At 40.8% G+C, this 26,761-nt stretch overlaps 1 protein-coding gene and 1 long non-coding RNA gene across 2 annotated transcripts; both read left to right on the top strand.

The window, feature by feature from the left end:
• The first annotated feature begins 8,621 nt into the window (after nt 1-8,621).
• Nucleotides 8,622-17,689, top strand: LOC134107887 (mucin-13-like). Its single transcript, XM_062560105.1, has 14 exons — nt 8,622-8,736; nt 13,232-13,318; nt 13,471-13,545; nt 13,627-13,704; nt 13,828-13,950; nt 14,375-14,484; nt 14,733-14,803; nt 14,913-15,082; nt 15,489-15,617; nt 15,734-15,779; nt 15,918-15,955; nt 16,396-16,483; nt 16,737-17,145; nt 17,298-17,689. Exons 1-14 carry the CDS (start codon nt 8,682-8,684, stop codon nt 17,439-17,441), a joined length of 1,623 nt encoding a protein of 540 aa, XP_062416089.1. The 5' UTR covers nt 8,622-8,681; the 3' UTR covers nt 17,442-17,689.
• Nucleotides 17,690-20,425: 2,736 nt separating this feature from the next.
• Nucleotides 20,426-21,200, top strand: LOC119212717 (uncharacterized). Its single transcript, XR_005119837.2, has 3 exons — nt 20,426-20,522; nt 20,792-20,908; nt 21,096-21,200. It is a non-coding gene; the product is annotated as an uncharacterized LOC119212717 (long non-coding RNA).
• The last annotated feature ends 5,561 nt before the right edge of the window (nt 21,201-26,761 follow it).

The following is a 26,761-nucleotide window of genomic DNA, read 5'->3' as shown; positions in this document are numbered from 1 at the left end:
CGCAGCACTGCAATGGACTGCAGGACTGCCGAGACGGCTCCGATGAATTCAACTGCAGTGAGTAACGTTAGATGAGACCCACCGGGAGCCAGGTGCTTTAAATAGCTGTTTTTGCAGATACTCAAGAATAGCCTGTTTTGGAAAGCATTATTAATCATTATGTTGCAGCTGCATATATGAGAGTGGCACAAGGATCTTGGGAATATATTTTTAAAGCTGCCGTGAATGTTGTCAATTTGCTTTTGTCGATAGTTTCGTTGGAGATTGTTGCAAGGATGTACAACAGCGTAGACTTGTTCTAATGTCACAATCGGGCTGGGGCAGGTTGCAGGGAGGACTCAAGCGCAGAGTTTCTCAACAAAGTGCTCTTTATTTGAAACAAAACCAAAGACGTGCTCCAACGACGAGGGACATTTAGACAATGACGCGACAGAGGACAACAGGCACACAGGGCTTAAATACACAAGGGAGGTGCAGGTGATTGGACACAGGTGGAGACAATCACGCAATCACAAGACAAGGCAGGAAGTGAAGTTAACCCAGGACCACAAGGAACATGAAACTTCAAACTAAAACAGGAAGAGGGACCAAACCGTGACATCTAACTTCTGTCTTTGTTTTATTCTCAGCTACGCAACATCCACCACTATCAGTGTGCAAATGGCTACTGTATACCACATTCATTTGTGTGTGACCACTGGAATGACTGTGGAGACAACAGCGATGAGGAAGGCTGTGGTGAGGATAAATGAACGTGTGAACCAAGAGGACTGAGTTGATTCCGTCTTCATAAAATATCAACTTCTTAAACAGAAGAACTTTCTTATTTATGTTTTAATTGATCGTGTCCTATCTATTTTGTTCTTAACAGTGTACCGGAGCTGTAGTGGCGGTGAGTTCACATGTTCCAGTGGCCGTTGAATTTCTCAGCGCTGGGTTTGCGACAAGTTCAATGACTGTGGTGACTACAGTGATGAGAGAGGATGTGGTGAGGACATTTTTTTTAACTTTAAATTCAGTAAACATAGCTGTTGTACAGGAGCGAATCGTGTTGGTGTAGTTTAGGAGTCACATTCTGTAATGTGGAAAACATTGCGATATACAATTGACAAATGAAGTCTTAAAGTAATTGAATAACCGATTTAGAAAAATATCCTTGCAGGAAACTTTATTTAAAACTTTAAGACAGTATGTATTGCAGTGGGCAAAGTGTGCGACGACAAACCTGACTGTCCTGGAGGAGCAGATGAGACCAACTCCACAGCACAAAAAATCTGCAGTAAGTCACAAGGATGTTAATGTGTCACGTGGTTTGATAAATCCTTGCCTGCACTCATAAATGTTTCAGTCAGCTGTTGAGACTGCTGAGTGACACTTACGCCCTCCTTATCACTGCCACCACATGCGCCTGGTTTAAGATGAACTTTTATGAGGTTTAATGATAGCTTGAATGCTGGTCACGATGCTCATGCAGATGTTCTTACATTTCAGGGTGTTGAGTTATACCAGGGCTGTCAAAATGAACGCATTAATCTATGAGATTGATTTGGCCGAGATTACTGTGATAATATATTTTAACGCAGTTAACGCAACTTTGTTTACTTCCGGTTTTCCGGTGTGCCGGAAGTAAACAACGATGACCCCGGAAACGAAACCGCCGCTAGCTGCAGTCAGTTAGACAGGAGAGGCGGTGGTTGAAGATGGATAAAGCTGTTTGTATTGGAAGTAAAACAAACAGAGGCGCAACATACAACAGCAGAGAACTGTGCAGAGGAATTCCTCCAGGTGTCAAACAGAATGAGGGGTGAGTGGCAAAAGGACCACTTTACTAGGCCAAGCTAGCTGCTAGGTTAAGCTAGCTGCTAGGTTACTTCCACCTCGACACCCTGTGCGGCACGGTCTGTCTCTAAAGGACAGTGGTTTGGAAAGCGTCCTGGCCAAATGTGGGGAGATTGCTGGCACTTCAAACACAGCCATCGAATGATGGAGAGTTGCGAGGAAAGTGCACAAGGACAGCAGGAAGCGTCGCTAGTTCCACCTGGTGGGATTCTGCCTTGTTTAATGGGTTTTGATAGGGGTTTACTAGGCATGACCATGGGTGTCTAAATGTGTTCTGTTGCTTTTTCTCAAGGGTAGAATAAGAATTTTAATTGTATTTTGTTTTCTTACGGTTTATCGGGTGATGTAAAAAGATGATCTGCCATAATTTTGTTATACAATATTTTGAGAGTACCTCTTTGTATTTAAGTATTTTTGAGCGCGGGGCTGACATGCTGGAACCCTTGTACCTTTGAGCCTGTGGGTCTGCTGGATGCACCCCAATCCCTTTTATTTATTCTCCACCAGCCACAACAGAACTTTACTGGCAAGTAATCGCCAGACCTGCACCCCTACTCCATATTCCATCTACTCAATGATTTCCTTTAACCTCACTTTGTAGTAATCGCAAGAAACCGCTTCGATAACACAGTTGGGGAAACAGAAAATGTAAGTCATTCCTGCCCACCAACCGACCCATCGGCCCAAAATGCAGCCCTGCACTCACGAGAATAAACAATGGCCTTCTTTGTCCTCTGGGGCTGAAGCCATTCTGTCCCGGCAGCCAGGGTTGATATTTAATTTAGTTGATTTCCTGTGAGCCCCCCCCCCTTTCCCTACGCCTGTGAGCTCCACAGGTAAGAGACTTTGAAGCTGTTCAGATCGCAGGGAACAAAGACTGACTGACTGACGGACGGACCACCTCACCCCAGACACACTATGCTTTTAAAGGAGAGAAAGTAGGTGAGAGTTGGAAGAAAAAAAAAAAACGAGACAAAAAGATTGACCTAAATATACCTCATATCACTAAAGCGTAAGAAAGCAGGGACATGCGTTTCATGTATGTAGTGGAAACATTTTGTAGTATAGGTTTGACATATTGTATAATCATTTAACACTGCCTGTGTTTACAATTATAGAGCAACAGACTCGTCGAAAATGGAAATGTATTTTTTTTTTTTTCTGTTAAAACAAACGCCAAGCAGTGTTGCATTCTAGATGCCTCATAGAACATTCATTTCTCTCAATTATATCCCTTATTTTTGTTACTTGCCATTACGTGTTTTGATATGATCTCTAGAAGGATATTGTTTACAAAAATGTACAAAAACACTAAAAATGTGTGTTCTCAATTTCTTTTGAGTTTTTCTCCGGTATGCATGATAAAGGCATTTTTGTATGGCTTTTTTTTCTGACTGTCACCTCAATACCAAATTTTGTAGCAGAGGCCTCCCCATCCCTTTGTCTAATTTGTTCTAGACCCACTTGTGATATGATTTCCCAGGCTGTACCTGTTATTGAGATGATGAATGGATTAGAGAAGCCAATAAAAACTTTTTGTTACAAAAAAGTACACTGTTTGTGTTTGCTGAAGAAAAGAAATGTGGTAAAATTGTTTAAGTAGCTGAAACTGAAATAACTCATTTTTAAAAAAATCACAGATTCTTTATTACTGAAGTACAACAAGTATTGGCCATGTTAAAATGGTTTGCATTCTCATTCGTTTGCAGGTAGAACTTTTTGCAGAGTTTAAAACAAAGCATTTGATACATTTTAGTGGAGCAAACTAAAATTAAAGCCATGGTGTCATTTCTGAATTTCTGGCTGGATGCTAAGAGCTGCTCCACTACTAACTATTCTGAAAACATGATAAAAACAAGAGCATTAAGATAAAAACATAAAAATGTCATGCTGACAAATGTGTACTAATCCAAATGATCGGTCATTCACCACATGCTACATATGCTACATATATAAGTGCAGCTGGAGCAATGTTATGGGCAATCCATTTAAAAGGGCCTTCATGTTGTCACGTTTTTTGCAGGCTTTTAAATAAGTTATATGGCAATATAACTTATATGTTTAGTGTTTGTGCCTTTTGTTCCCCTGTCATTAGGATGAAGTTGATGACAAGTATTCACAAATATAATACATTAACAATTATACATCAACGTTCAGTAAGTCTCTAAACAATTTACTGACATTTCCTTCTCCCCCTGCAGCTCCAGAATACATAAATGAGACTATGCAGTTAAAGCTTTGGTTTCGACTTACGCAGAAGCCGCCGGATAACACTGACTTGCATTTGCTTTTAATGTGATGGTGACTCATCTTAGGATGCCCCGGAACCAGAGGATGGAGCCGTTCTCCACTATCTCCAGCTAAGGGACAAACAAAGCCCCACCCCAAATGCTTTAAGTTTCATAACCCCGATATTACCCCTAATTGAATCCTACGCTAATTGTCATGTGCAGAATTTGAAAACCATTCTCAGAATAACCCAAAGTTAATGATCTACTTGGATTATAAAGCACCAATTGTGCTCACATCTCACTGGCTGGCTGCCTTCCTTGATGCCAACCGCTCTTGTAATTGTTTCCACCATTTTACGAGGAGACTTTCAGTCAATCAATGACAAAAGATATGTTTAAACACAGGCGACCAATCGATCCTCCCTCCCTGCCCGTCATGAACATCGTGTTCAAACGCTAATCAAAGCCGCCCTGACCGGGAACAGCAGGGAGGGTCGGGTGAAGGGTGGCAATAACTAAGTGACTTTGGACTTGACACAGAGGCAGGTGTGTGTCATTGTACCCACGACGACTCGTTGCAACATATTCATCAAACCCGCCGGTGACAAATAGCTAGTAGCTTTGGAATATCCACTGTTGTACTACTGGGATGTTAAGCTGGTCCCAAAATGAGTCAAATGGGGACAATTGTGATTGTTGTTGGGTGGAAAGTCAGGTACATCATTGGAAACAATAGAATGTACAATTGAATAAAAGCCTTGATGATTTATGTATTTACATACATGGTTCATTTTGTATTTATAAATATAGATTTATATAGTTCAACAGTTTGACATACAGATTGTATACGAGGATTGTTTATATCTCGGTTAAATTAGGCCTAATCCAAGTGATTTAACTGATGTAAGGCAAAGAGGGAGAGGACGTTCAAATCCAGACATTTTTCCAAAGATTCTAAAATACATTGTTTTATTCAGTATCGTTTTTTATTTCATGTGGAAGACTTCACATTTCACCCATTTGTTCTTTTGGCCCAAATGAATGGACACCGGTGCTTGAACCCTTTCCCACCCTTTTGAAAAATACCTGTTTTAATCTTGATGCAATTTCAACGGATATTTCCATGGAAGCAATATAATTTTCAGTCCTAGACTTCAGTCCTATATTAATACGCATCTGGGATCAAAGTCGAATCGCAGATAACAGTACTTTCCTGGCTGTGATGGAATGGTCCCCTACAAGTTCACATTCAACTTTGGAATTATTTTGCTGTATTAACGGGAAAATGTAAAACACACTTCTTGAGTTTCAGCTATTAAGTTGATGTCTTATCAACCTCACATTTTAGCTGTTGTACGTGGTATACACCAATACATTATTGTCTCACATCTTGTGATATATTTGTATCAAAGGTCACATTATACTTCTTTCTACTCAGTTTTATTAACCCCGCAGATCTCAGCGGGTCGAACCGCTTTCTGTCATAAACACATAAAAAGACGTGCAAGGAATGTAATCTTTGTCCCTCCCATTCATCGCGCCCTCCATAAAAAAAACGCATGAAAAGTCCTGCATGCTCCAGAAGAAGCTGGACGTTGTCTTTGTAGTTGTCCAAATAGACATCTGCAGTTTGTCAATACAGTGAGTTTGTATGTGTTAAGCCAGGAAACGTTGGCCAACCACCATTACATCTAAGACAGTTACATAATTGGGTCAAACGAGCAATGCTATAGTAATCCGTTACAAGAAAATACTCAATGAAAATGAGTATTGGAAAAGTATTTTTGGTGAATAGCTCGTAAACTCTTAATGAATACAAAGAATAGTAATAATTATTAGCCCATCGTGTTGAGCTTTGCTGTTCTTACCGGTTGATCCAGGCACAATGCAAACGTAGAACAAAAGTCACCTATTCACTTATTTCTGTAATTTACTCTTTAGCCGTATAATTCCAGCTTCATTTTTAAGAGCGGTAACGCCATTTAGTGAGAAAACAGAAACAAACCACTACTGTCCGTGGGAAGTTATTTAATGCATTTTATTGTTTTGCAGGGGCAATGAACACAAATCATCGCTAGTTTTTTTCCTAGCTGTTCTGCATGAATGAACAAACAGTAACGTTTAGACAAAACCGATGTACACATATGCAAAAGAAAAACAGGGCCTTACCGCGTAAACATTTTAATATCAGACCCCCATCATTGAGATTTATTGAGAGTCTCCCAACTCATGCTATTTGGTGAGCTGTCTTTTGTTTTTTAGAGCTTTTTTATGGAGAATGTGAATATACTGTAGCATTGTGCCATCGGCTTGGGGGCGAATGGAAAATACAGTTTTGCAGCCTGCAATGTTAGACTGTTTCTTAAATATCTAAAATTCATGAGCTGAAATTATAAGACCTCTGTCACATGTTTTACCTGCTTTTTAAAAGAGAGATCAGAATCAATAAAGATTCATAAATATTTAAACCCGAACACTACCTATGATCATTGAGGGATCATGTTCATGAGACAATTTGTTAATATGGCGGGAGGTATTTAATACAAACAGGCTCAACATGGCTATACAAATAAATCAGAGCTCTGAACAGCTTCGGCTAAAAAACATTCTAGTACAAAAAACTGTGAAATATGTGACCTGTTTGAAAAAAAAAGATTTAATGTGTTCAGTGTACAATTTCAAAGCAGACATTTCAAGACAAGGCAATTCAAGACAACAATAGAAGTGTGCTGTATTTGTACCTATTGGTAAGCTCTGTGGTTATGAGGTAGGAAAGACCTTTGCTTTAGCCAAAGAGGGCACTGGCAGAATCCAAACTAGGTGCATAGAACTGCAAACCCGAGCTTTAACACAAATCATAATCCAAAATCTTTCCAAAATCCAAAGGTTTTTTATGAAAACAATACGGATTTTTTTAATGTATCTTTTCAATTGTTATTTTGGAACGACGACTAAGCAAGTCGTTTCTCATATAAATTCATGCCTCTTTGGATTTTCTCTTAACCACATTTGACAGGAGGTTCATGGTTGCTATGGTAACCCTGGCTCAGCTTGGCTCATTATAGAGCTCTTATACTTGAACATTAACAGAAAACAAAACAAGAGAGACGAATCTATGTCATGGAAGATTGATGAACAGATATATGTGTCACGGTTTGGTCTCCCTTCCTGTTTTAGTTTGAAGTTTCATGTTTCTTGTGGTCCTGGGTTAGATTCACTTCCTGCCTTGTCTTGTGATTGCTTGAGTGTTTCCACCTGTGTCCAATCACCTGCACCTCCCTTGTGTATTTAAGCCCTGTGTGCCAGTTGTCCTTTGTCGCGTCATTGTCTAAATGTCTACGTCAGTTGCTGTTAGTGCACGTTCTGCTGTTTGGTGAGTCTTTGGGTTTGATCAAGAATAAAGAGCACTTTGTTTTGGAGAACTTTGCATTTGGGTCCTGCCTTCCGCCTGCACCAGCACCCGATCCATGACAGAATGACGCGACCAAGTAAGGACCCAGCAGACTCCTGTTGGAATTGGGCCCGGACTATCTCGATGTGAGGAGCCCGTTGATCCGGCGCGAAACAAATTTCATATTTGGCCCCAGAAGCTACCAAAGGGCGTGCTTTGAGCTCCGGGATCTCCTCAATCCCAGGAGAAGGAGCCCGGGAGGGAGGAGACGACGCGCCCCCCCAGTGCCGGCACCTAACTCAGCCCAGAGACGCCCGTCAGCGCCCGTTCCGGCCCAGAGACGCCCGTCAGCGCCCGTTCCGGCCCCGAGACGCCCGTCAGCGCCCGTTCCGGCCCCGAGACGCCCGTCAGCGCCCGTTCCGGCCCCGAGACGCCCGTCAGCGCCCGTTCCGGCCCCGAGACGCCCGTCAGCGCCCGTTCCGGCCCCGAGACGCCCGTCAGCGCCCGTTCCGGCCCCGAGACGCCCGTCAGCGCCCGTTCCGGCCCCGAGACGCCCGTCAGAGCCCCCTCCCAAGACCCCTCCCTCCCACCCTCTTGGGACCGCCTGGAAGTCGGTCCTTGAAGTGGGGGTGGGGTCAGGGGTTGGGCCGGAGCCCCACGCCATGCAGCCGGAGCCGCACAGCTCGGCGCCCCCCGCCACGACGATGCCGCACAGCTCGGCGCCCCCCGCCACGACGACGCCGCACAGCTCGGCGCCCCCCGCCACGACGACGCCGCACAGCTCGGCGCCCCCCGCCACGCCGGAGCCACACCGCCCGGCGCCCCCCGAGACCCTGAGGCCCGGTCGCCGACCCGGCAGGCCCCCCCGAGACCCTGAGGCCCGGTCCCCGACCCGGCAGGCTCACTCGTCGTTGGTGCACAGTCTCTGGTGAGTTTTTGTTTTGAATAATGAGCACGTCAGAAGAGCCTGCGTCTGAGTCCTGCCTGCCTGCCTCCTTCAACCTGCACCAGCCCGATCCTGACAATATGTCTTCTCGGTAAAGAAGGCCCACCGAGTCATCTTCTATCATCTATGGGCGGGAAACGTACTTTAGCACAGAGTGCCGCCCTCGAAGGAGTGGCTAATGATTAAAACACCTGAGCCATGAAAGCCCTGTCCAGTCATAGCCCTCTCTGCCGTTCTTGCTTGTCGTGAAGTTTTGTCAGTAAATTATTTTTTGATGGCTCAAGAAATCAAACTGGTCTTTGTCCTTTGGATGGTTGTGGCCTGTCTAGGTGAGTTAGCCTGTTTTCTTTAATATTTACTCTAAATCCTAAATATTCTCTACCTAAAGCAGAGATACTTGCATGTCACAGACTCTGTTTAAATATGTTTTACTAGATAAGTCAATAAAAGAGAAGATCAAACAAAAGTAGGACAGATTTATTGTATAGTTTATTGAATCAAAACGATTGGTACTTGCAAGTGAAAAATGGAAAGTGATAATGCAGACCGAGGGCTGAGCATCGATCCCTGTAACCAGTGTACCTATTCTATCGTGTTTGCATATTTAATGTCTTATCTCACTTTTGTCTCAATTTTAAAATCCTCCTAGTGAGAAATAGATTACTAAATTGCTTCACCCTTGGCTGAACCACCATTCATTTGTTTAGCTGGGATTTGCTTTGTTTGCACATCAAATGTTAATATTTAACTATTGCGTTGAGGCAGATAATATGACTTTACCTTATGACTCTGTTATTATCGTACCATCATTTAGGAGTCAATTCCAATAAGGAAGTATCTTTGTTCCCTTAACACCTAATGTCTGGTGCAAGCTTTATATGTTTAAAGCCCAAATTAGTATTATCATGCGGATGTACGAACAGATATTCATGGTTTTTGGCGCATATGTCCAATTAATCCAATCATATGTGGAATTTGGCTACTTCATGTGTATGACATTTGCATAATGCTGAATAATACTAAAATGTCCTTACATTTTTAAAATATATACTGAGAAATCAGTCAGCCTTAGTTTGGCTGTTATCTGGAGTCCGCACACACCAATATACAAGTTCAAAATTCGTCATTAAACTTGCACTTTTGTATCAAAGTCAACTAATTTCGTCTAAATCCCTTCTCCTAAGACAGTGCAAATGCTTCAATGTTTTGTTTTCAACAATATGTCAATGACCCAAATTTACTGTCTCGGCGTCAATGTGTTTATTTTTATGTGACACCTCAGTGACTACCAACAACAATTCAATTACAATTACTTTGATAACAATAGAACCGCAATGCACAGCCTTCAACACACTGAATGGCTCTCTTTGATATTATTAGTCCTTTTCAAGAAAGAATAATGGCTGTAAACCTAGTAATGAACTAATAAAGGTGATGATCTAAGAGTTGCATAATAATTAAGATCTGTCTTTTAAATATATACCCCTTCAAATCTTTAGAATGATTAATTATATAATCCTCATTCCCAAACCACGGCCAATAAGAGCATTTAATAAAAGCCAGAGTAGGGCAGCTCATGACTTCGACATCCAATGGAAAAAGACTTGGCCATCAGGAGTTAAGACATGAGGGTACTTCTGGTAAAAAATGGCTTAAAAATCAGTCCTATTGAGCCAATTTTAAGCATCATGGACCTATAATTCATGCATCTGTTTGGAAATATGTCTTTATATATCTTTCCATCTCGGTACATCATTTCATGAAGGTACACTAGATTTACAATGTTTTAATGAAGAATTTAAAACGTAATTCTCTGTCTCTAGAATTAGGAAGCCTAATCTTTCCCTATGGTAACTCATACCATCTGAAAAGTGGGGAGATCTATTAAATGAATTGTTTTGTAGTTTTTCTTTGTCTTTAGTGGTTGAAAACTTTTTCAACTTATTGTAATAAACTAACTGCTGCATTTGTGCCCATCCGCAACAGCAGCTCAGAGTGGCACAACTGTTGCAGAGACTGGAGACAACACAGGAGACAAAGAAACAACAACTAAAGAACGTGTAAAAAAAGAAGCGGCGCCTGAAACTGTAGAACCTAGAACCACAGGTGCAGTGACTACAACTGTAGAACCGACAACCACAGGTGCAGTGACTACAACTGTAGAACCTACAACCACAGGTGCAGTGACTACAACTGTAGAACCGACAACGACAGGTGCATTTACAACAACTGTAGAACCGACAACGACGGGTGCAGTGACTACAACTGTAGAACCTACAACGACAGGTGCAGTGACTACAACTGTAGAACCTACAACGACAGGTGCAGTGACTACAACTGTAGAACCTACAACGACAGGTGCAGTGACTACAACTGTAGAACCGACAACGACAGGTGCATTTACAACAACTGTAGAACCTACAACGACAGGTGCAGTGACTACAACTGTAGAACCTACAACGACAGGTGCAGTGACTACAACTGTAGAACCTACAACGACAGGTGCAGTGACTACAACTGTAGAACCGACAACGACAGGTGCATTTACAACAACTGTAGAACCGACAACGACAGGTGCAGTGACTACAACTGTAGAACCGACAACGACAGGTGCAGTGACTACAACTGTAGAACCGACAACGACAGGTGCATTTACAACAACTGTAGAACCTACAACGACAGGGGCATTGACTACAACTGTAGAACCTACAACCACAGGGGCATTGACTACAACTGTAGAACCTACAACGACAGGTGCAGTGACTACAACTGTAGAACCGACAACGACAGGTGCAGTGACTACAACTGTAGAACCTACAACGACAGGTGCATTTACAACAACTGTAGAACCTACAACGACAGGGGCATTGACTACAACTGTAGAACCTACAACCACAGGGGCATTGACTACAACTGTAGAACCTACAACGACAGGTGCAGTGACTACAACTGTAGAACCTACAACGACAGGTGCAGTGACTACAACTGTAGAACCGACAACGACAGGTGCAGTGACTACAACTGTAGAACCGACAACGACAGGTGCAGTGACTACAACTGTAGAACCGACAACGACAGGTGCAGTGACTACAACTGTAGAACCGACAACGACAGGTGCAGTGACTACAACTGTAGAACCGACAACGACAGGTGCAGTGACTACAACTGTAGAACCTACAACCACAGGGGCATTGACTACAACTGTAGAACCTACAACCACAGGGGCATTGACTACAACTGTAGAACCTACAACCACAGGGGCATTGACTACAACTGTAGAACCTACAACCACAGGTGCAGTGACTACAACTGTAGAACCTACAACCACAGGTGCAGTGACTACAACTGTAGAACCTACAACCACAGGTGCATTTACAACAACTGTAGAACCTACAACCACAGGTGCAGTGACTACAACTGTAGAACCTACAACCACAGGTGCAGTGACTACAACTGTAGAACCTACAACCACAGGTGCAGTGACTACAACTGTAGAACCTACAACCACAGGTGCAGTGACTACAACTGTAGAACCTACAACCACAGGTGCATTTACAACAACTGTAGAACCTACAACCACAGGTGCAGTGACTACAACTGTAGAACCTACAACCACAGGTGCAGTGACTACAACTGTAGAACCTACAACCACAGGTGCAGTGACTACAACTGTAGAACCTACAACCACAGGTGCAGTGACTACAACTGTAGAACCTACAACCACAGGTGCAGTGACTACAACTGTAGAACCTACAACGACAGGTGCAGTGACTACAACTGTAGAACCGACAACGACAGGTGCAGTGACTACAACTGTAGAACCGACAACGACAGGTGCAGTGACTACAACTGTAGAACCGACAACGACAGGTGCAGTGACTACAACTGTAGAACCGACAACCACAGGTGCAGTGACTACAACTGTAGAACCTACAACCACAGGTGCAGTGACTACAACTGTAGAACCTACAACCACAGGTGCAGTGACTACAACTGTAGAACCTACAACCACAGGTGCAGTGACTACAACTGTAGAACCGACAACGACAGGTGCAGTGACTACAACTGTAGAACCGACAACGACAGGTGCAGTGACTACAACTGTAGAACCGACAACGACAGGTGCATTTACAACAAGTGTAGAACCTACAACCACAGGTGCAGCAACTACAACTGTAGATTCTACAACGACAGGTGCAGCAACTACAACTGTAGATTCTACAACGACAGGTGCAGCAACTACAACTGTAGATTCTACAACGACAGGTGCAGCAACTACAACTGTAGATTCTACAACGACAGGTGCATTGACAACTGTTGAATCTGTAACAACAGGGGCATTGACTACAACTGTAGAATATACAACGACAGGTGCGGCAACTACAACTGTAGAACCTACAACGACAGGTGCGGCAACTACAACTGTAGAATATACAACGACAGGTGCGGCAACTACAACTGTAGAACCTACAACGACAGGTGCGGCAACTACAACTGTAGAATATACAACGACAGGTGCGGCAACTACAACTGTAGAACCTACAACGACAGGTGCGGCAACTACAACTGTAGAACCTACAACGACAGGTGCGGCAACTACAACTGTAGAATATACAACCACAGGTGCGGCGACTACAACTGTAGAATCTACAACAGGGGCATTGACAACAACTGTAGAACCTGTAACAACAGGGGCATTGACATCAACTGTAGAATCTACAACAGGTGAGGCGAATACAACTGTAGAACCTACAACGGGTCTGACTTCTACATCTGTAGCACCTAAGATAAGAATAACAAGTGCACCTTTTTATACTGCTGCAGGTCCAGTTTTGACGACTACAACAGCTTTGGTTGGTTCAACCACAACACCAAAACCTGCTACTGATTCTACAACCTTAAAGCCTCCCGGTAATTTCATCTTTTAAAACTATTTTTTTTTTTCTTCCGTTTCAATAATTTCATTGTTTTTTGGTGCTACCACATTGCTCATATTTTTGTGCAATTGATGTCTGACTACAACAGCTGTAGAACCTATAACAAGTTAATTTTGATTGTTTAAGATTCAACAACAGCTCCGGATGGTTCATCTACAACACTGAAACCTGTTACCGATTCTACAACCACAAAGCCTCCAGGTTATATCATCTTAAAAAAAAGATGAATGTCTGACTACAGCTGTAGAACCTATAACGACAAGTGTATTTCCACTCTTCAAGATTCAACAACGACAGCTCCAGAAGCTTCACCTACAACACCGAAACCTGCTACAGTTTCTACAACCATAAAGCCTCCAGGTAATTTCATTTTTTAAAACTTAATTTTCTTCTGTTTTAATAATTTCATGTGTTTTAGATGCTACCACAATACTTATATTGTTGTGTGTGTGTGATCAATGTTGTTTTTTTTTCACCATAAAGGACCCTGTGATGGAAAACCATGCTTGGATGGGAGCACCTGTCAGCCTCGTCATGATCAAACCTTTGAATGCTTGTGTTTGGCTGGTGATAACTATGATTATATCAGCAAAGAATGTCAGAGTGGTAAGGTTTTGTCTTTAGCTTGTGTATTTCATGGTCAGAAAGTGATATTATGGAATTACCACGCCAAATTGTCGGCGTGTTTGTGTCTGTTATTCAAAATAACCTTGTTACACGAGAGTTGTGTTGCTGGTACTGATTATATAATTTTTTTTTAAATAATCCGCAAAACAAAACCCTATGAAAAACATCTGGTTGGGAATATATCTTGGACTCAAACTGTGGCATCCCATCGTTATGCTGCGTTGCCAGGCAAGCAGATAGAGAATGTTGCTGCAGCTGTCTTAAGTGTATCTGTTTTGAATTTTACAAATATGAGAGTGGTTTTGTACTTGATGTATAATCATGAACATGAAAGGGAGTTTTTTAACTATTCGCTATTTTTTAAATGAACAACATCTGACAACATTATATTTTCCTTTTTAAGGCAAAGTCTTCCCTGGACAACTAAACCTGCCTGGCCTCCCATACAAACCGGAAATGGCTGACAAGTCATCACAAGAATTTCAAAACGCTGCCAAAAAGATTAACGGGGAGGTACGCTCTAAATTCTAATATTTTCTTTATGTGAATTTCTTGGGGCAGTAATGAAGAACCACCAGATGTAAAAACATATTTACTTGAAATGATGTATGACGGTTATTAACAATGATTAACTATTGACAAAAAAACTACTAATAAGCTGCCTCACAATTTTCATAAAAATGCAGTAGTTACATTGATCTAAAGGGGCTATACATTCCTAATCCCAAACCAAAATTGTATAATTTTCTCCTAAAATACAGATTCACAACATTTTCAAGGATGATGATTCTTTCTCCAGCTCGACAGTGCTGGAAATCAGTCCGGGTCCAGTGTAAGTCCCTAAGTTTTCACTGTGCCTCTGTCACAGCACACCTACGTGCATATTGCACTTAATAATTGCGAAATGTAGTGATAATTGAGTGGGGTTTTCTTCTCTTTAGGCCGTCAAAAAAAAGTCAAGTTAGGTCAATGTCAGCGAAGAATAAAGCCATAGCAACTGTTGAGATCATCTTCAAGAAAAGTGCTGACATCAACGGAACACAAGTTCTAGATAAGATGTCAGCCGCCAGCAACTGTAGTGGTTGCTTACTGGATGGTGCAGTTTTTGATCGTAAGTTCATAAACGATATCTTGTTTGAAGTATGAATTGGCTTCAAATACACATAAGATTAGCTTTACTTTAAAATGCTGATTTGTAAATCTTTATATGGTTTTCTGTACTGTTTGTTTTTAATTTAAGGTATTTTTAACGGAAGACATCATGGCCAATTAATATTTAACAAGTTGTGAGCCACTGGTTAAAAGTACCCAAACTTAAAAGTTTATAAACTGTGATTACATATAAATGCCATGGCCTTTTACCGTTGTACATAAAGTGGTCAGCGTGTATCATTCAGCCAATTATGTTTCACTGATAAGGAAAGCCGATTCATATCTGTTCAAATCCTGTTGTTATTTTTCCGTACTTATTTGACTTAGCTGAACTGAATTTACCTTCTTTTATCCCTGACCTTTAGCCAAACCCTTGTGTTCTTTGGATCCTTGTGATACGAATACTACACAATGCAATGGGATAGATGGAGGATTTACTTGCACCTGTTCGGAGGATTTCATTAAGACAGTCCTCAGTGACAGGTTGTGCATAGGTAAGGACATTTTGTTTGTCTAAAATAGTTAGTGTGTTTGTATATGTATGTTTGTGTATTATAATAACATTGTTCATTTAAAGCGCCAACGATTTCATCCTTTTCTGCTTTTGCAGCCTGTCCTAGTGGTTTCAAAACTGAAGACTCCCAAAAATGTGTCCCGTGAGTCTTTAAATTTCCCATCATGTGTAACTGGTTAGTTAAGGGAAAACATAAGAGGCAAAGTAGATATGACCTCTGGCTATAAAAAGCTTGTTAGTAAATTAAACCATTAAATTAATGGTTCTTCCTGTCTTTTAGGTGTCCCTTCGGGCGTTCTGGTTTTAACTGCAAGGAAAGTGAGTATACAATGTGCATGTTTTTTAAGGTTAAGGCAAAATGTCTTGGGGAATTCCCCAAATGACATAAATTCAGTATTGTATAGATAATGATTCACATAAAACAATAAAAAGTAAGTGATGGTAATATGGCCAATTATTTTATTCCAATCTCTAATTCATTAAGATTCCTTTCCTAACCCATGTTCAAATGCAGCTCATGGCAAGTGCAACACATTGTATGTACTATGGAAACATAATGGCTGCAATACACTTTTTCAACACATTTACTGCTCCATGTCCAGTGGTGTTTGCATATAAACCTTCTCTATGGCATCATTGGAATATTAACAGAAGGCCAGGCATTTCATACAATAGGTGAAACACCTTATCAAGTTTGAAAGGACCAATTTTGATAGCGTACCCTTCTTATTGATACTCTTCTCATTATGTTTTGTCAGCCTGGAAGCTAACTTTGGTCATTGTCGGCTCCGTGCTTGGGAGCCTGCTGCTGATCGCGCTCATTCTTCTGCCTGTATTGACACTCAAGTGAGTTCATCTATTCACTCAGCCATTCACTATTGCCTGTGCCATTTCTTTATCGTGTTTCCGTCTGTACACATTAACTTGTTAACTTGTTATGTAGCTGTCAAATGAACAATGAACTGTATTTTCTTGCAACAGGATTGGCTGGTGTTTAACTTGCTGTTTTATTTTAGGCATTAAACATTTAGCAAATAATGTCATTGAAAAGATACAGATGCAGTAACAGAGTTATGTCAACGTTGTATTGTCTTGTTAGAGCCTCAAAGAAGATCTCCAAGAAGGAGAAAAGTGGAGACCTGGGGCCATCCTTCAGCCACATTCCTACCAAGCAATCAGGGGTTAACGGCAGTTCAGCTCCAAGGCAACCTGCCCTGTACGGTGGGCCGGCGGACAGGATGTCAGGCTCGGCTAATGCCGGGGGGAATCGGATCCCAAGGGCCACAACCACAAACAGTTGGGAAAAAAGAGCCAACCTGGAGCGGACCCAGTCCAGCAGACAACCTGCCCCGTACAATGGGCCGGCCAACAGGATGTTGGGCTCGGCTAATGCCGGGGTGCCTCAGATCCCAAGGGCCACAGCCACAAACAGTTGGGAAAAAAGAGCCAACATGGAGATGACTCCGACCAGCAGCAGACAAAACTTGGTTCCAATGGGGAGGAACTCGGTCAGTATGCACGAAGAGAAGGAACTGTTGAGATTAGAAAAAAGGTTTTAATAGATGGAGTATGAATTCGAATTTTTGCAGAAAATAAATGAAAGGATCTGGGATGTTTGGTATTGCATTTCTCTGATGAAGAAATTCTCTTTTTTTTGTAGCGGCCCTACGACGACGACAATGACATGAACCCATATGCTCAGGCTCGCCCCCAGAGCAACCCCTACACCCAGAATCAACCTCGCGTCGACCCGTACAATCAGCGCCATGGACACAGCAACCCTTACTACATGCACGACAACTGAAGACGGCTATAATTTACAGGGCTTCCCTGGCGAAGGTTTATCCTACATTAACCTAAAATCAATTTTATTGGAATCACCTGAGAATCGATGGCTAAATACCACAAATGCACTATGATGGTGAGAGTTTTGGAAACGGAAGCGAAATGGTCAAGAGGGTCTTGTGCAATTGCGGAAATCAACCAATCAAAAACTGTCATATTATTACTATTCCTGACCTTTGATAAAGTTAAGGATATGAGATTCACCAATGGTATCACAGTCTTATATTCTATATTTTCATTGTTGATCAATTTAAATATTACTCTCAAGACTTTTTAAGTATTAAATAACTTAAAAGAAGATTATGTCTTGCTCCTTAATGAATTTACAGGTAATACTTTTGTTGTAATATGTGTTAGGTTAACGATGATCACAATATTTGGTTGTACTCTCTTCTCTCAGTTATTCCTCCAAATTAGGACATTTAATATCCCTCCATATATCTTACAATATTATAATAGACACAATTATACAATAACTTGAGTAAAATGTTTACATGAAATTAATTGTTGTTATATGTTGTATTCTTTGTATTTACAAAATTCATGCCACAAAAATTCAACAATAAAATACATAAATATAAATATATAACAATATTTAGAAATAGTTATTTATTGGAATGTATTAATTTGTCTTTATCACTTACATCTATATGAAATAAACCACAAAGTGTTTAAAAACGCAATACGTTAAAGTCATTTAAAATGAATGGCATTCCACTCCTCCTTTTTTGTGTTGGTCTAAAAGCGCCATCTAGTTGACCACAGATATCCTAATAAATGTGAACGTATATATTATCAATCCTAAAGACAGTGGCATAACTCTTATTTACCACCCATTTTAATTTTGTCTTTCTTTTATCGTTTTTTGGATGGTCCTTAGAATGCGCTTATCAGTTACAAGTGCGACAATTTGTTATTTGTAGCGTCAGTGCAAAACACTCTTTTTGTATAGCCACTGGAGGGCGCCAGAGTTAAACCAACAAAGGAGAATAATCCCAGTGGGATGCGACATGATTTGGGGTTTTCTTCATTTACTTTTTTGATGATATATTGTCCAAAATAAGGCAAAGGGCTATAAAGAAATAGAAATGTAGTGTCCCCAAGCGGGCGAGTTTTAAATGCAGTTTGACAAATTATTTCTCAGTGATATGAAACCACAATGACTACTTGAATTGCTGAAATGCCCGTTGCCAGAGTGGACGAGAACATGTTATTAAACTTTAACTCTATCTTGTCACGAGGTCAGACATCATAATATGCAATAAAGAAGCTGGGAGAGCCTGCTAATATTTGGTCTGTCAGATAACCGCAGCTATGAAACATCTAAAAATGTGGCATCCATTAGGACCACGGGCCTATGCCTCTGCATAAAGAATTTTGCCATTTGTATTTATATTTATACCATAAATTAAAGACAACTGAAACCCTGTTTTACAGAATATATGTGTTTTCTTTTTACTATATTTTCTTGCTGTGAGTGCAACATGCTGATATTCATACTTTTTTGGAGCTCTTTCTAGGTTGTGGAGAACTAATAGAAGGATAAAACTCTACTGCTATTATTAGTATATTAACACATATTTCACCTAAAGAACTTGTTAACTCCCACCGAAGTGTTGCCCAAAAGATGTTGTTACATTTTCCTGCTGATGTAGACAACATACCAACAGGTAAAAGTTAATCTTAGATGAACTTTATGTAACGGAGCCAGCCATATAAAGCTGTATTCCTCCATGTCACATTATTGGTCTGCTGGTTGCTGGACGTTGTACATCTCCGTCCCAAAGACAGTACCTCGTTTACACAGTCAGATTCAGCATGAGTGTACTCGCTGTGTCCAACTGACACCAACGTTAAATGATGGGCCTTAAAGGTCTTCAACTTCTGTCTCTTCTACTGCTGTCCCAAGGGATTCAACTTTCTCAAGGTATGTGTGTTCTCTTGAATTTACATCAATGTGTTCTTTAGTCACTAACATTAATGAAAGAAGAACACAAATGCTCGACAATTGTTGTGTTACTAAAGTCTTATTTGCACCAAGATATTAAGTTTCAAGTTATTTTATCTTTTACCATTATGGTAATAAATGGACATTTGCGCTGATTTGAAATGTTATGTAGTTTGACATCCCCAGAAATTATTACATAAATAAATCATACTACTAGCTGTTTTCTGAAAATGTGTACAGCAAATATAAATATTCTGTAAAATATATAAAGAATCTTATTATTGCCTTAGCATGATTTTCAGTAGTTTCGAATTTACAATAACAAAAAACTAAATTATTTTGAGCTCCTTTCAAAATTAGTCTTAATAGAATACTGAACAATTGTGAATGCACAAATTATACAAAGTACATTTCTCTCTGCTGTTTCAGACTTAAATTACATATTTAAAATGATGATTGTATACTTCAAGGTTTGTACGGTTCAATCATGTTGTAGAATTAACAACCCTTTATAATGGCTGGATCACATGTTTGAAGGTTCAAATGTTGCACATAAGAGTGTGTCTACAGCTCTCATAAACATGACAACTCATTGGTCAGGAAATTGTAAAAAGCGTTTTTTATTTAAGTGACCTGGACATCTGACATTTTATCTTAAAATATAAAATGTCCTAAGGACTTACATAAAAATGACCGTAAAACCGTAACTCCATAGCGCGCGCATGTGTGTGTGGTTGTGTGTACAGGAAGTTGTGATAGTGGGGGGTTCCAGTGCACCAGTGGACAATGCATCAACAACGCTTGGAGATGTGATGGGACTAAAGACTGCACAGATGACTCAGATGAGCTGAACTGTCGTGAGTATTACACCCGATCACTGGAAACACAGAAGGGGAAGATAAGCAAATGACTCCACACTGTATTATTATTCATGTGTTTACTATTCAATTGTGTTGTCCTTTTTGGCAGCGACTTCCTCGTGCACCTCACAGGAATTTAAGTGTGTGACGAGCGGTGAATGCATCTCTCTGGGATTCGTCTGTGATGGAGAGGAAGACTGTGTCGATGGTTCAGATGAAAAAAGAACCTGTGGTATGCAGAGTGGATTGTTTATTTGCTTTTGGCTGTCGTTAACAATGAAAGACTCCCAAAAATGTATGAGTCATGAAAAGACAAAGCAGTAAACCGCTAAAGGGTCCATTGCAGAAGTAAGGAAGGATGGAAGTAAGGAAGAGTAAGGAAATGACCTTGACAAACACATTTGACTTACACCAGCAAACTGCCCGTTAAGAATTGCGAGTCTACTTTCCCTTTTAACGTTGCATTTTAAAACAATTCTCACTTGAACGCTCTCGGTTCAGGTGGACGGACGTGCAGCCCAGACCAGTACACCTGCCAAGAGGGCCAATGTGTCCCGGGAAAATACAGGTGTGACCACGTGAAGGACTGCGTAGACAACTCCGATGAAAAAAACTGCAGTAAGACATTTAAATCTTCAATAAACCTTAGATGTCAGTGAAAGATTCAATAGACGGATGTTTTGTCAGGTTGTTTTTTAATTCTCTGATCTGTAAATATTGGCTTTGATTAGGTTTTTTCTTTTATTGCATCATTGGGCGGGAAATATGTTACAATTTTAATTAACATAATGCAAATTATTTGCAGACTATCCCCGTTGCACTGAGAAGACTTGTGCCAACGGGGCCTGTTACAACCACTCGCAGCATTGCAATGGACTGCAGGACTGCCGAGACGGCTCCGATGAATTCAACTGCAGTGAGTAACGTTAGATGAGACCTACCCTGGAGCCAAGTGCTTTAAATAGCTGTTTTTGCAGATACTCGAGAATAGCCTGTTTTGGAAAGCATTATTAATCATTATGTTGCAGCTGCATATATGAGAGTGGTACAAGGATCTTGGGAATATATATTTAAAGCTGCCGTGAATGTTGTCAATTTGCTTTTATCTTTTACAAATGCTTTTGTCGATAGTTTCGTTGAAGATTGTTGCAAGGATGTACAACAGCGTAGACTTGTTCTAACTTCTGTCTTTGTTTTATTCTCAGCTACGCAACATTGTCCCATCCACCAGTATCAGTGTGCAAATGGCTACTGTATACCAAATTCATTTGTGTGTGACCACTGGAATGACTGTGGAGACAACAGTGATGAGAGAGGATGTGGTGAGGACGTTTTTATTTTAAATTCAGTAAACATAGCTATTGTAGCACATTGCACAGGAGCGAATCGTGTTGGTATAGTTTAGGAGTCACATTCTGTAATGTGGAAAACATTGCGATATAGTAAAGGCTTAAAGTAATTGAATAACCGATTTAGAAAAATATCCTTGCAGGAAACTTTATTTAAAACTTTAATTTGAACTTCTGAAATATGGAAATAGGAAAATGTATAGCACGTGGAAATGTTTATACTTTGTGATATAACCATGTGTTTTTGTGGTTTTTAGATAGTAACTCTCAAGACTCCTACCCTGGGGAGTGGGGATGCCCAGGCTCGACAGTATGTATTGCGGTGGGCAAAGTGTGTGACGACAAACCTGACTGTCCTGGAGGAGCAGATGAGACCAACTCCACAGCACAAAAAATCTGCAGTAAGTCACAAGGATGTTAATGTGTCACGTGGTTTGATAAATCCTTGCCTGCACTCATAAATGTTTCTCCTCAGTCAGCTGTTGAGACTGCTGAGTGACACTTACGCCCTCCTTATCACTGCCACCACATGCGCCTGGTTTAAGATGAACTTTTATGAGGTCGATGATAGCTTGAATGCTGGTCACGATGCTCATGCACATGTTCTTACATTTCGGGGTGTTGAGTTATACCAGGGCTGTCAAAATGAACGCATTAATCTATGAGATTGATTTGGCCGAGATTACTGTGATAACATATTTTAACGCAGTTAACGCAACTTTATTTACTTCCGGTTTCCGGTGTGCCGGAAGTAAACAACGATGACCCCGGAAACGAAACCGCCGCTAGCTGCAGTCAGTTAGACAGGAGAGGCGGTGGTTGAAGATGGACAGAGCTGTTTGTATTGGAAGTAAAACAGAGGCACAACATACAGCGGAGAACTGTGCAGAGGAATTCCTCCAGGTGTCAAACAGAATGAGGGGTGAGTGGCAAAAGGACCACTTTACTAGGCCAAGCTAGCTGCTAGGTTAAGCTAGTTGCTAGGTTAAGTTAGTTGCTAGGTAAAAGCTAGCTGCTAGGTTAAGCTAGCTGCTGGGTTAAGCTAGCTGCTGGGTTAAGCTAGCTGCTGGGTTAAGCTAGCTGCTAGGTTAAGCTAGCTGCTGGGTTAAGCTAGCTGCTGGGTTACTTCCACCTCGACACCCTGTGCGGCACACGGTCTGTCCCTAAATGACAGTGGTTTGGAAAGCGTCCTGGCCAAATGTGGAGAGATTGCTGGCACTTCAAACACAGCCATCGAATGATGGAGAGTTGCGAGGAAAGTGCACAAGGACAGCAGGAAGCGTCGCTAGTTCCACCTGGTGGGATTCTGCCTTGTTCAATGGGTTTTGATAGGGGTTTACTAGGCATGACCATGGGTGTCTAAATGTATTCTGTTGCTTTTTCTCAAGAGTAGAAGAAGAATTTTAATTGTATTTTGTTTTCTTACGGTTTATCGGGTGATGTAAAAAGATGATCTGCCATAATTTTGTTATACAATATTTTGAGAGTACCTCTTTGTATTTAAGTATTTTTGAGCGCGGGGCTGACATGCTGGAACCCTTGTACCTTTGAGCCTGTGGGTCTGCTGGATGCACCCCAATCCCTTTTATTTATTCTCCACCAGCCACAACAGAACTTTACTGGCAAGTAATCGCCAGACCTGCACCCCTACTCCATATTCCATAAACTCAATGATTTCCTTTAACCTCACTTTGTAGTAATCGCAAGAAATCGGTTCAATAACACAGTTGGGGAAACAGAAAATGTAAGTTATTCCTGCCCACCAACCGACCCATCGGCCCAAAATGCAGACCTGCACTCACGAGAATAAACAATGGCCTTGTTTGTCTTCTGTGGCTGAAGCCATTCTGTCCCGGCAGCCAGGGTTGATATTTAATTTAGTTGATTTCCTGTGAGCCCCCCCCCCCCCCCCCTTTCCCTACGCCTGTGAGCTCCACAGCCAAGAGACTTTGAAGCTGTTCAGATCGCAGGGAACAAAGACTGACTGACTGACGGACGGACCACCTCACCCCAGACACACTATGCTTTTAAAGGAGAGAAAGTGGGTGAGAGTTGGAAGAAAAAAAAAACGAGACAAAAAGATTGACCTAAATATACCTCATATCACTAAAGCGTAAGAAAGCAGGGACATGCGTTTCATGTATGTAGTATAGGTTTGACATATTGTATAATCATTTAACACTGCCTGTGTTTACAATTATAGAGCAACAGACTCGTCGAAAATGGAAATGTATTTTTTTTTTTCTGTTAAAACAAACGCCAAGCAGTGTTGCATTCTAGATGCCTCATAGAACATTCATTTCTCTCAATTATATCCCTTATTTTTGTTACTTGCCATTACATGTTTTGGATATTGTTTACAAAAATGTACAAAAACACTAAAAATGTGTGTTCTCAATTTCTTTTGAGTTTTTCTCCGGTATGCATGATAAAGGCATTTTTGTATGGCTTTTTTTTCTGACTGTCACCTCAATACCAAATTTTGTAGCAGAGGCCTCTCCATCCCTTTGTCTAATTTGTTCTAGACCCACTTGTGATATGATTTCCCAGGCTGTACCTGTTATTGAGATGATGAATGGATTAGAGAAGCCAATAAAAACTTTTTGTTACAAAAAAGTACACTGTTTGTGATTGCTGAAGAAAAGAAATGTGGTAAAATTGTTTAAGTAGCTGAAACTGAAATAAGAACTCATTTTAAAAAAATCACAGATTCTTTATTACTGAAGTACAACAAGTATTGGCCATGTTAAAATGGTTTGCATTCTCATTCGTTTGCAGGTAGAACTTTTTGCAGAGTTTAAAACAAAGCATTTGATAAATTTCAGTGGAGCAAACTAAAATTAAAGCCATGGTGTCATTTCTGAATTTCTGGCTGGATGCTAAGAGCTGCTCCACCAGTAACTATTGTGAAAACATGATAAAAACAAGAGCATTAAGATAAACACATAAAAATGTCATGCTGACAAATGTGTACTAATCCAAATGATCGGTCATTCACCACATGCTACATATGCTACATATATAAGTGCAGCTGGAGCAATGTTATGGGCAATCCATTTAAAAGGGCCTTCATGTTGTCACGTTTTTTGCAGGCTTTTAAATAAGTTATATGGCAATATAACTTATATGTTTAGTGTTTGTGCCTTTTGTTCCCCTGTCATTAGGATGAAGTTGATGACAAGTATTCACAAATATAATACATTAACAATTATACATCAACGTTCAGTAAGTCTCTAAACAATTTACTGACATTGACTTCTCCCCCTGCAGCTCCAGAATACATAAATGAGACTATGCAGTTAAAGCTTTGGTTTCGACTTACGCAGAAGCCGCCGGATAACACTGACTTGCATTCTTATGGGTGCACCTTGCTCTTACTTTGGGTTTTGCAGTGTGTCACCTGACTAAAAGGCTTTTAATGTGATGGTGACTCATCTTAGGATGGCCCGGAACCAGAGGATGGAGCCGTTCTCCACTATCTCCAGCTAAGGAACAAACAAAGCCCCACCCCAAATGCTTTTAGTTTCATAACCCCGATATTACCCCTAATTGAATCCTACGCTAATTGTCATGTGCAGAATTTGAAAACCCAAAGTTAATGATCTACTTGGATTATAAAGCACCAATTGTGCTCACATCTCACTGGCTGGCTGCCTTCCTTGATGCCAACCGCTCTTGTAATTGTTTCCACCATTTTACGAGGAGACTTTCAGTCAATCAATGACAAAAGATATGTTTAAACACAGGCGACCAATCGATCCTCCCTCCCTGCCCGTCACGAACATCGTGTATAAACGCTAATCAAAGCCGTCCTGACCGGGAACGGCAGGGAGGGTCGGGTGAAGGGTGGCAATAACTAAGTGACTTTGGACTTGACACAGAGGCAGGTGTGTGTCATTGTACCCATGGCGACTCGTTGCAACATATTCATAAAACCCGCCGGTGACAAATAGCTAGTAGCTTTGGAATATCCACTGTTGTACTACTGGGATGTTAAGCTGGTCCCAAAATGAGTCAAATGGGGACAATTGTGATTGTTGTTGGGTGGAAAGTCAGGTACATCATTGGAAACAATAGAATGTACAATTGAATAAAAGCCTTGATGATTTATGTATTTACATACATGGTTCATTTTGTATTTATAAATATAGATTTATATAGTTCAACAGTTTGACATACAGATTGTATACGAGGCTTGTTTATATCTCGGTTAAATTAGGCCTAATCCAAGTGATTTAACTGATGTAAGGCAAAGAGGGAGAGGACGTTCAAATCCAACATAATTGGGTCAAACGAGCAATGCTATAGTAATCCGTTACAAGAAAATACTCAATGAAAATGAGTATTGGAAAAGTATTTTTGGTGAATAGCTCGTAAACTCTTAATGAATACAAAGAATAGTAATAATTATTAGCCCATCGTGTTGAGCTTTGCTGTTCTTACCGGTTGATCCAGGCACAATGCAAACGTAGAACAAAAGTCACCTATTCACTTATTTCTGTAATTTACTCCTTAGCCGTATAATTCCAGCTTCATTTTTAAGAGCGGTAACGCCATTTAGTGAGAAAACAGAAACAAACCACTACTGTCCGTGGGAAGTTATTTAATGCATTTTATTGTTTTGCAGGGACAATGAACACCAATCATCGCTAGTTTTTTTCCTAGCTGTTCTGCATGAATGAACAAACAGTAACGTTTAGACAAAACCGATGTACACATATGCAAAAGAAAAACAGGGCCTTACCGCGTAAACATTTTAATATCAGACCCCCATCATTGAGATTTATTGAGAGTCTCCCAACTCATGCTATTTGGTGAGCTGTCTTTTGTTTTTTAGAACTTTTTTATGGAGAATGTGAATATATTGTAGCGTTGTGCCATCGGCTTGGGGGCGAATGGAAAATACAGTTTTGCAGCCTGCATTGTTAGACTGTTTCTTAAATATCTAAAATTCATGAGCTGAAATTATAAGATTGAATGTGTCCAGTGTACAATTTCAAAGCAGACCTTTCCTTGAACTTTTGAGAAAAAAGGCAATTCAAGAAAACAATATAAGTGTGCTGTATCTGTACCTATTGGTAAGCTCTGTGGTTATGAGGTAGGAAAGACCTTTGCTTTAGCC

Source organism: Pungitius pungitius, chromosome 21, assembly GCF_949316345.1.
Source record: "Pungitius pungitius chromosome 21, fPunPun2.1, whole genome shotgun sequence".
NCBI classification, from domain to species: Eukaryota; Metazoa; Chordata; class Actinopteri; order Perciformes; family Gasterosteidae; genus Pungitius; species Pungitius pungitius.
Note: the sequence above shows the minus strand (reverse complement) of the source record. Positions and strands in the feature narration are given on the sequence as shown.

Coding starts and splice junctions, on each gene's coding strand:
- LOC134107887 (XM_062560105.1), top strand. CDS start 8,682: ATGGCTCAAGAAATCAAACTGGTCTTTGTCCTTTGGATGGTTGTGGCC. Junction 14,485..14,732: donor CCAAAAAGATTAACGGGGAG/GTACGCTCTAAA, acceptor CCTAAAATACAG/ATTCACAACATTTTCAAGGA. Junction 17,146..17,297: donor TTCCAATGGGGAGGAACTCG/GTCAGTATGCAC, acceptor TTTTTTTTGTAG/CGGCCCTACGACGACGACAA.